The sequence below is a fragment of the Rattus norvegicus genome, chromosome 12 (genome assembly GCF_036323735.1).
Source record: "Rattus norvegicus strain BN/NHsdMcwi chromosome 12, GRCr8, whole genome shotgun sequence".
NCBI classification, from domain to species: Eukaryota; Metazoa; Chordata; class Mammalia; order Rodentia; family Muridae; genus Rattus; species Rattus norvegicus.
The window spans coordinates 14584360-14595045 of record NC_086030.1 but is presented as its reverse complement, the minus strand read 5'-3'; the positions used below and the strand labels follow the sequence as shown (position 1 = coordinate 14595045).

At 50.0% G+C, this 10686-nt stretch overlaps 2 protein-coding genes across 2 annotated transcripts in view; one reads left to right on the top strand and one right to left on the bottom strand.

Moving 5' to 3' along the window:
- The window catches only part of Hint1l2 (histidine triad nucleotide binding protein 1 like 2), an 865401-nt gene that overhangs the window by 52616 nt on the left and 802099 nt on the right, over positions 1–10686 (top strand). The window lies entirely within an intron of this gene.
- Positions 405–10632, bottom strand: Pdap1 (PDGFA associated protein 1). The gene is made up of 6 exons (NM_022595.2): positions 10593–10632; positions 7323–7414; positions 5940–6047; positions 3842–3963; positions 2132–2283; positions 405–1111 (listed from the first exon to the last, which is right to left on the bottom strand). Exons 1-6 carry the CDS (start codon positions 10603–10605, stop codon positions 1053–1055), a joined length of 546 nt encoding a protein of 181 aa, NP_072117.1. The 5' UTR covers positions 10606–10632; the 3' UTR covers positions 405–1052.

Below are 10686 nucleotides of genomic sequence, written 5' to 3'. Positions count from 1 at the left end.
ATGTCACTCAGGTTCAGTATCCCACTCAGATGGGGCCAGGACAGGAGCCTTTCAGGTGACTCGCCGGCTAACACCAGGCCTGCTTTCTCACTGCCACAGTGAAAAGGACTGAGGCGGTAGCTCAGGCTGTATCGGGCTGGGAGCCTTCCTCCAGCAGATTACTAGATGAACGGCAGCTAGTGCCCAGAGGCCCAGAGGGGCAGCTAGACACTGTTACAGTCTGCTGCAGGTTCAGGATTGGCCCTCAGAAGCATCCTAGGTCTCTATTTGTCACTGATGTCTAGGCCCTGTGTCTTTATGCAAAAACCTGACCGTGCTTCCCCAGGTGTGTGCCCTAAACCCTGCTGGTACGTGCCATGAGCAAACACAGTGACAGCAGAGAGAAGAACTGCCAAACAAGGATTTATGATAATGTTGTTTAATCTGCCAAATATACAAGTTGAATTTGAGGAGCACGTCTTGTCTGGGTGATGCACAGTAACCAGAGGTTTCTTGAAATGATCAATGGGTAGGGTTAAAAATGGGCACTAGCCCTGACCAGGTAGGTGGGAAGGGGGCAGAGTGGAGAGGAGAGGCTTCATCGGACGGACCTTTCGAGGCACAGGCTCCGGGAGAGCCCCTCTGAGTGAGCACCCAGATGATCTGGGCTGGTTGTCATCAACTCCCACAGCAGCTGCCTGCTGGCACCACACCCCCCTCCCCACACTAACGTGCAATCTACTGGACAAATGGAATCTCCTTACGCCACTTCCCAGGCACCCCACCCACCCCACCAGGGCCCGAATTCTAAAAACAGCAAAAACATTCAAATGGTTACGTATGAAATGCTGTCCTGCATCTTTCTGTCTCAAAGATAGCAGCTGCCCCTCCCCCCAGCCCCCCCCACATCCCCTGAACAATTTCTGTGCCAAGATGAAGAGGAGGCCCCAGGCCGTAGGGGCTCCTGGCCGTAGGGGCTGCTGCAGCGGCGCCAGGGCACAGAGTGGGTGAGACATGGCAGAGGTCCTGGCGGCACGGCCCAGTTCCCCCGGCATCTCCTCCCACAGGCCAGCTTACTTATTCAGGGAGAGCGACTGCATTCGTTTTCCTGACAAAGTTGCGTCATCTTTTGCTGAGGGATTGGAAGGGAAAGGTGGGGGTTAGAACATAGCAAAAATACCTCCCACATCCCTCTGAATCATAGGACTCCAGGACCGAGGCCTCAGAAAACATTTTGTGCAAACAGACTACGCTAATAGAGAGCCAAGAAGGATCCAGGCTGAGGCCACAGGGCCCAGGCATCCAGATGTTCCTGCTGTGCTTGAGTGGCTGTCCATTCAGGCCCACCCACAAGCAGTCTGGTGGCTACTGGGAACTTGGACACCCTTAGCAGAACCCTGCAATTCCAACCTCTCTCTGTGTATTCTGAAGTCTAATGTCTCAAGTCAACAACACCACCTAACTGCACATCAAGTCCTTTCTTGCTTGGGTTTGGGAAGCCAAATGAGTCAGGATAAATAAGCTCTGAGAAGGGTGATATGGATGCCCTGGTGAGCTCTCAGTTCTAGGCCTCGGTTTCCTCATATTCAGGTGAGTAGGCTACGGGCTCTCTCTCATAAGCACTCCTACCCCTTCTCATGGAGGGTCTAAGGTAAAACACTCCCGGGGCTGGGGATTTAGCTCAGTGGTAGAGCGCTTACCTAGGAAGCGCAAGGCCCTGGGTTTGGTCCCCAGCTCCGAAAAAAAAGAACCAAAAAAAAAAAAAAAAAAAAAAACACTCCCCTGCACTAGACATATGAGACCCCGAATAACCTTTAGATGCTCAGCGGGAGGGAGGGAGGGAGGGAGGAGTGGCACACAGCTATCAGCTCAGTGTAAGCTTCTCTTACAGACAGCTCCACCACCTCTGGGGCCTGATGGGGTGGCAACTCTAGGCACAGCAACCTCTGGCTTTACAAGGCTCAAAGATCTGCTGGAGTCAGTTAGTGACCGTTACAGTGCTCTGCTGATTCCAACCCTCATCTGACTCTATGATGGTGGACAGGCAGCTGTCATTCCTCTCCAACATTCCTCTCCAACCTCAGAGACAGGGTTCAGGGTCCTGTCCAAAACCCATCAGGTAACTGGCTGGGGCTGACAGGCTCAGACCTACCTTTCCTCTCTTCTTCTTTCTTTCTTGCTGCTTCCTCCCGCTGTTTCCGGATGATTGCCAGCCGGGCGAGATCAGCCTTGGCCTGCTCCGTCTTCCCAGCCAAATGCATTTTCATGTAGCGCTCTTTTGCTTTCTGCTTCTCTATTTCTTCTCTGTTTGGATGAGATGATGTCAGTGTCATCACTGCCAACAGAAGCACTCGGGTGCAAAGGAAGAGGACACCCAGTGAAGGGTGCTCTAGTCCATATGTTTTACTTAGTGGACACCCTCTAATAAGCAAAGAAAGGAGACGGGCCCAGGTGGCAAACCCCCATGAGAACCCTGGCCCAAGGGGATAGTGCCTTCTTGCAGGGACCAGGTTAGTACCTGAAGACTTGAGAGTTTAGTGGCCACCGTGAGAACAGGGGACTTAAACCAAGAACACTGTGTTCCAGAGATGACATAAAGAAGGCACTGGATGGGAATGGAAGCTACAGATGATGGGAGAGACACACAATGTGACTTGAGAGCACCGGACACCGCACATTCTTACAGTAGCTCAGGTGCACCTCCCAAGCAGGTGAGCCCCCCAGGTGGGGTGAGAATAAAAGCAGGATTCCATGCAGAGTAGGAAGGGCCATCAGTCCCCTGTGTGAGTCTCACTAGAAGGGCTGCCTAGAATGTGAGATTAGAAAGCTCCATTTGCACTGATACCTTGGAGGAGCCACAGAGAGAGTAAAGAGCCCTGGCAGGGGCAGCAGAGGGGCTCTGGCGGCCTCCTAGTGTACAAGGCTGGAGTGTGGGAAGCAAAGCAGGGGACCTGCTGCAGGAGAGTGGGTGAGACTCAGCCACCAAGGGCTTGGTGGGGACTATTACACTTGGGACTACACTGACACCTACTATGGAGGTGAGAGACAGGTAAGTCTACCCTGGCTGGGGTTGGCCAGCGGATCCTGGCAGGGATGTCTCTTTAGCTATTCAGGAATCACCAAGGTTGCTTCAAGGTTCTGCAGGGCCACCTCAGTGAAGACCAAGTACCAGAAAGTAGCAGACTTTCATGGTCATCATTTCTGCTGGGCAAAGTTAAGGGACCTTCCTGGTACTGGGGAGAACTTGAGGCCAAAGAGGACAGCAATTTAGTCATGGCTGCTCAAAGTGGCAGAACCCTGGAGGTAGGGGTGGGCAGGGCACAAGAGCCCATCTGCTCTGGAATCAATCAATAACACACACACACACACACACACACACCCCACACACCACATCAGACCTAATGGAGAAGTACAGAAACAGTGTCCTCCACAGCCTTAGTGAGACTCAAACTCCTTCTCTGTAGTTTTCAGATATGTCCTCCAGCCATTGTGGGATCTGAACAGGGCGGCAGGCTAGAATCCTAGCAGCTCTTGGTCTATTAAAAGGCCACGAGGGTGTCTCACCCCATGAAGTCAGTGAGGCTACAGGTGTGGCTGGGAGCTAGAGCAACTGCTTTGGGGCCCTAGTCTGTGTACTAAGGTTGCAGGTCTGTTCTGGGGTCCTAGTCTGTGTACTAAGGTTGCAGGTCTGTTCTGGGGCCCTGGTCTGTGTACTAAGGTTGCAGGTCTGTTCTGGGGCCCTGGTCTGTGTACTAAGGTTGCAGGTCTGTTCAGGGGCCCTGGTCTGTGTACTAAGGTTGCAGGTCTGTTCTGGGGCCCTGGTCTGTGTACTAAGGTTGCAGGACCACCAAGCAGACGTTACCGTTCTCTCCTTGAAAGTTCCTTTGGCCCATCCAGATCCAGTTGTGTCACCTTCTTAGTCGTCTGTGCCACCCGGTTGGGGTTCTCAATGTCAATGAGCCCTTCCACACCTTTTCGCTTTTGCTAGGACAGAACAGCACTGTTACAAAAGGTTCATCTTGGGGGGGGGGGCCTCAGAAGGCCAAGCCATCAACAGCCCATTAGGATGGGGACACCACTTTGGAGTATCTCACCAATCTGGGAGGGGCAAAGAAAATGAGTGTGTACAATGACAGTGTCAGGCCTCAGCAGGACTGGCAGCTCAAGGTCAACAGAGAGCACAGTCCCTTCTATCTCAGTCTTCAGCAGCTTCCCATGGAGTCCTAAACCTGATTTTCCTTTAGAATTAAGAAGCTGGGGCTGGGGATTTAGCTCAGTGGTAGAGCGCTTACCTAGGAAGCGCAAGGCCCTGGGTTCGGTCCCCAGCTCCGAAAAAAAAGAACCAAAAAAAAAAAAAAAAAAGAAGCTAAACCATCCTGTCTGGCCTCAGTGGGAAAGAGGCCTGCAGTGAACTGATGTGCTAGGGTGGGCCTCCCACTTCTCTGTGGAGAAGGGGAATGGGGTGTGTGTGTGTGTTTGTGTGTGTGTGTGTGTGTGTGTGTGTGTTGTGTCTGTGTGTCTGTGTGTACTGTATGAGGGGGAAACTGGAAGGCTCAGGGGGCAGGGAATGTGATCAGGGCGTAAAGTGAATAAATAAATAAATTAACGGGAAAGAAAAAAGCTAAACCATCTTATCTGGGGAAGCCCAAGAAGAAATGAAAACAGTTCTACAGTAGTTTTCTGTAAAATGACCAGAAAAGAGCTTTCAGATGCTGATTGATCTGACCACAGGTTCCATGTGCCTACATCCAACTTGACTACCTCTTTCTACAACAGGCAAACAAGACCCACCCTCACCCAACCTGATCTTTCCTTCCCTCAGTGTGCCCATACATGGCTGAAGTGTAGCCACTCTTCTACTTTGCCACTGCCTATCACTGAAGAGTAAGCCATGGGTGCCTTCTGAATTCTGCCACAACATCTTAGCATCTGTTCCCAAAAAAGCCCAAATCGGCGATGTGACGATGTGCTGGACAGGTACAGGCACTTACTGCAAAACCTGATGAGCTGACTTTGGTCAGAGACCCATGATCCCTGCAGCTTGTAGACCACATACGTCACAGCATGCTATGCACCACCCTCTCCACGATGGCTATCTTTCTCCTATTCTCGAGGTATCCACTTGCCCCTGCCCAGCCCCGATGTGGTGAAGCCAGCACTCTTCTGTGACTACAGAGGCGCCCTTGCCTCTCTCTTCCTTCATCGGGCACCATTTGCCCACTAAGTCCCAGCCCAGCAGCCCCCACTTTCTGGTCTTCAAGCACACAGTGCTTGATCCCACCGAGGGTCTTGTCTGGTTGCCTCAACTGCTCTGCCTAGAATTTGTTGTTTGTTTGTTTTTGTTTTAAATATGGCTGGCTCCGTCCTTGGCTTAAGCCACCTCGTTAGCACAGCGTATTCCAAGTATCCTCTCCTCTATCAGTCTGAGCCACAGCACTTTTCAGTTTGAATTTTCACTGTCCATTCACTTCAGTTTCACTGTGTGTTCCCATTAGGTCCTGAGTCCTAAGGAGCAAGAGCTTTTGGTGATTAATGGTAGGCATGTGACATCACTAGGAAGCATAGATAGGAAGACAAGTTCATCAACCAGTTCAAGGCCAGGCCCAGTTATATATCAAGTTTGAGGCCAAGTTAGGATTCATGAGACTCTAACTCCCAGTGACGGGTGGGTAAAGAATTTGTCTTGCAAACCTAATGACCTGAGTTTGATCCCTGGAACTCACATAGCAGTGGAAGGAGTGGGTTCTCTCCCACTCCACAAAGCTATTTTCTGACTTCATTGCTACCATGGTATCTACACCCTCTCCCCCATTAAAAAATAAAACAAAACACATTGGGGATGTGGTACATGCTCATAAACCTGGGAGGGGAGCCACACTGTCGAGAGATCAGAGTGGCCTGGGTTCTACAGGGCCACGTTTATCTGCCCAGTGAGTGAGTCCTGCAGTCTACACCCTCACCTGGTAGTCGTCATCTTCATCTTCACTCTCATCTGAGTCTAGAGATTTCTTCTCCTTTTTGGGGTCACCCGAAGCCCCATCTCCACCTTCTTCTTGTTCATCTTCTTCCTGTTTCAGAAATGGACAACCTGCAGAATCAAAAATGGAAAACAGACCCCCAAGAATGTAACACCCAGAGTCACCCTCTGACTGTGGACCTTCACATTAAGCCCCTGGAGGCTCAAGCCTGGTATGACAAAGGTCCTATCTCAGTGACCCTGGTCACTCAGCATCACGGACTAGAGGCCAGAGGTCCTGATACAGCCACAAAGGACTCTGGTCCCCTCTACAGCTACCTTGGTCAGCTCAGAAAGAAGCTCATCTCACAGGTCACAAAGACCCAGGTGTGGAGCTGCAAACTGTGCAGCTGCCGAAGTAACTTTCCTGGACATGCCTTCTTGGTTGTAGGCTCCTGTGGTCACACTGCGCACAGATGGCCTCCTAGACCAAATGCCCAAGACCACACCTTGGCAGGCTACCAGCCTCTACGTCTCACCAAAGAAATCACTGCAAAGAGCCAACATTGTAGCTCATAGCTGTAATCTCAGCACATAGGAGGCTAAGGCAGGAGGATTGCAAGAATGCAAACTAGCCCGGGCTACATAGATTCTGCTCAAAAACAAACAAACAAAAAACAAAGTAAGAAAGTCCAGTAAAAACCTTATGTCCATCCTCTTTTTATCAGCCACCTACACATTCTCCAAGGCTCCATGACAGGAAACAACACAAAGTTCTCCCAGAATCCCATTGAGATGGCTTCTCCCCTTCTCAGAGGTCCTGGCAGAGGGGCTGTCTGCTCTCTTAAGTCCTTAACTCAGGTGTGGACATTCACTGTGGCAGAGGATGCAGATGCAAGTAGACTGGACAGGGTATCCCAGCCCAGAGGAAAGGGAACTACTAGGTTAGCCTGAACTGGAGGAGGGCGGGCAGCCCTAGTAAGTCACAGCAGAGGTGATGCTGAACAGCGCCAATAGCAGTGAAGGGGACAGTGGGCTGTGGGAAGGCAGGCTGTATGCTGTGTAGTCTGGCAGGCAGCCCTGTCGGGGGAGCTGCAGACGGACAGCAGCTGGTAGAGAGAGGATCCTAGAAGGCAGGCAAATAGGCCATGAGTGGAGACCACCAAGGCAGCTATTGCAAAGTCCCTTCTTGTTTTTCCAATCATAGGCCCACCCCTCTGTAACTGTGACTGGCTGCTCCAGGGCTCATACATGCCATCTGGTGTCCTTCCCACCCCTCACGTGTGACGTCTCTTGGAGAACAGTAGTCCTTTCCCGTTTGTCCCAGGAGCCAGAAGCAAGGCAACATAACATACTGGACCACTGGAGCGGACAGACATGTACTCACGTTGGCCTTCTGCTTCTCAGCCTGTAGCTGGGCATCGATCTCCTCAGGGCTTGTATACTGCCTCACTCGGCCTTTATGGCCTCCCTTTCTACCTGCAAAGACCAGTAGTTTAGGAAGGTGAGAGAAGTTAGCCTTCACTACACTGACCCCCCAAAAGGCTGTCATGTTCAGCCCAAGGGAACCTCTCCTACAGTCACCAAGTATTACCCAAACCTATCTCGAAGGACAAAAGCAGTGGCTTAAGACACCTGATGCACGGATTGCCAGACGTAGGTTGCTAAGAACAAGGCCTGAGGTGAGGAGAGGGAGATACAGTCTGACTGAAACCTGTTTTCTTAAAATCCAAATACTGCTGGGCAGAGTGGTATACATGGATCTTGAGTTCCAGGCCAGCCTGGTCTACATATGGAGAGTGAGTGAAACCTTGTCACAAACAAGCAAGCAAGCAAACCAAATCCTAATAGTGTTCTCAAGTGCAAACAGGGAAGCATGAAACCTAGATGCCCCTTCTAGCACTACAAAGCCTTTTCCTTTCAAGGGTTTGTCATGGCCTCTTTTGGTCCTTAAAAGAAAGGCACAGCACAAGAGCCACTGCTGGTTTTGTACCATAGACGAGGAGACTTAATGCTAACCAATGTGTCAGAGAGGGAGAATTCTGACTCTAAAGCTCTGTGATTCAATCTCAGCTATCCCACTTCCTACATTTGTGGTTCCCTGTGCACCTTCCCAGAGCCTTCTTCCTTTCTTCCCACAAGGCTGCCGTGGAATTAAGTTGGACACCATTTGAAAAGCAACTGGAATCACGCATGGCACTGGACAAGCAACACACAGTGTCTGTTAATCTGTCCTAATACACTGGTTGATAGTAAAATGTTAGCCAGCACTGGCTCCACAAGCAAACCACTGCCAATGGCAGCAGAGAGAATAAAGTACTTCATGTTTATCTTGGTGATGTGGAAGAGAATACTTACAGGCTAAAAGCCCAAAATCTACTAACAGAAACTGTATTCAGAGCGAAACTACCAAATGGTGCTGTTGAAACGGCTCAGTAATTAGGAACATTTGCTGTTCTTTCAGACAGTCCTACTTGGTTCCCAGCACCTACAGGGCAGCTCAAAGTCATGTTACCCCAGTTCCTGGGTGATTCAATGCCCTCTCCTGCCCTCTGTAGGCACTGCATAGACATGGTGCACTTACATGCAGACAAAAATCAAAACACACACACACAAAATCTCACATAAAAAATTAAATTAGCAAAATTAAAGTTAACTATAGACCCAACAGCAGTCTAACACTGATCAGAACTGTCAGAGACAATTCATCTAAGAGAGTCAATTGCAGACCCTGATGTTCTAGCCCACTCACACCAACTCTAGAACACTACACCAACTCATGCTAAAGCGAGCCTTATAGCTGGGTTGCGACCCCTTGGCATTTTGTTGCAGGTGTGGCTGTGGCCTCTATTGCCAAACAGGACCTTTCTTGATTTTTGGCAGACCCCTTGCTGTGAGTAGAGAATCTATAATTAGACAGCTCGAGCTGCTCCAAGCTCTGGAGACCACTGCAGAGACACAGTGACTTCCTAGACAGCAGCTGCAGAACTGTAATTGGGCTGCCAACAGCCTACACCACCCATTTTTAATGACTACCTGCGTTCCCAGGGGTATCTAGGTATGCTCATGAAAGGCCTATTGTGAGATACCAAGCTTTACCATAAACAAAACAAAACAAAACAAAATTAACCAACCAACCAAACAAACAAAAAAACTCAAAACAGTAACACCCTTTCTTGATCAGTTAATATTCCAGGTTGTGGTAACAGATCAGAACTGGTTATCACAGTCCCTACACTTCTCTATAGGATACTGACCCTAGTTTGGTTTACACAGGCTCTTCAAGACTCTTAAAAAAATAAGTCACAGTATACTGAAAACAGAATTGGTCCTTTGCTCCTAGGGAATTTTTTAAAAATGCTTTTTACCACTGTTTTCTCACATTAGCCGAGGCAAGAAAACAAGCCTTGTCTGCCCGCAAAGCTTCTCAGAAATCAGGACTAAGTCAATTAGCTATGATTTCATATTTAAGGCTGTTTAACTGTAATTCCCAATCTTGAAGTCAGGAGCTGAAAAAAAAAGTTCCTTGGCCTTTTAAAGATGAGACTGAGAACAAAAGACAGTGCTCTTCCAGACACAGGATAAATCGGCAGAGAACTAGTTTACACGCACTTGACCCTGGGAAGCCTAATATCTGAATATTGACAGGAAGCAATTTAGGCTTGAAAAGGCTCCAGGCAGATGTTCCTGTGGGCTGACTGCATTAACTGGCTTAACACGTGAGCTGCTCACAATAACTAAACATCTGTTCTGTGCTGGGAGCTAGCCAGGCCCTTAAAGCGATTTATTTTATCATCGAATAACTCTGTCTTCCTGTCTCCTACTCATCAAACTAAGCCTTATTAATATCCCTGTAGTTCAGATGAAGAGAACGAGCTTAAGGAAGAAGTTAAAGTCTTGTTTGAGGCCACAGAATTAAGACGGGAGATATTTAATATTCAAACCCCTGATTCTAACAATGGGAAAAGCTGTCTTCTTGGTCTCTACACACAGTAATAGCTGGGCATTTAGGGGGCTGCGGAGCACTGGACTGAGTATGTGGGATACCTAGTTTACGCCTCTCATCATAACAAGAGGTAGATATAATCAATGTCCCTGCCTTTGGAAACGAGAAAACCGAGACACAAAGAAGTTAGGCGACTAGCTCAGAAGCACATCCTTAATGGCTACCGTGCAAGGAGAGAGAGAGTCAAAGCCTGGTCCCACATCATCAAGTCAAAGTCTTATTATGAGGCAGGCGTGGCCGCATTTGGGCTCGACAGAAGCCACATTTTATGCTCGAGGCAGACAGGCCCCGCACCAGCGCGGGACGCGGTGACTCAGTCTCCGGCCAGCCAAATGGGAGGACAAACTTCAGACGCTCCCGAGGCTTGGAGGAGAGACTCCTGGTTCCTGCTTTCCTCCGGGACAAGGACCCAGCACCCGTGAGTCTCCTCAAAATACCCGACAGAGAGGCCCTCGACCACTGTGGTCCTCAAATTCCCAGTCAGGACAATTGAGCGTCGAGGCCCCACGCATGGCTGAGAGGCGACGGGGACGGCCTCCTTCGTCGCGGATCTCTTAGAGGCCCCAGGCCCGCAGGCTTAGGGGACGGCGGCAGTCGGCGTACGGCCGCCACTAGAGAAGCCACGCGAATCACGCGCGCCCACCCCCTCACCTCCTTTAGGCATCTCGGCTCCGGCGGCTGCAGCGGCGGCGGCGCCTCGAACTGACACCGGAACCGGAAATACCTTGGGATAGACTTCTTCCGC

Excerpts from the sequence above, each read along its gene's own strand:
- Pdap1 (NM_022595.2), bottom strand. Across the intron at positions 6,048-7,322 it reads CTGAGAAGCAGAAGGCCAAC|GAAGAAGATGAACAAGAAGA; the intron begins GTGAGTACATGT and ends TTTCTGAAACAG. Across the intron at positions 2,284-3,841 it reads GAACTTTCAAGGAGAGAACG|AGAAGAAATAGAGAAGCAGA; the intron begins GTAACGTCTGCT and ends TCATCCAAACAG.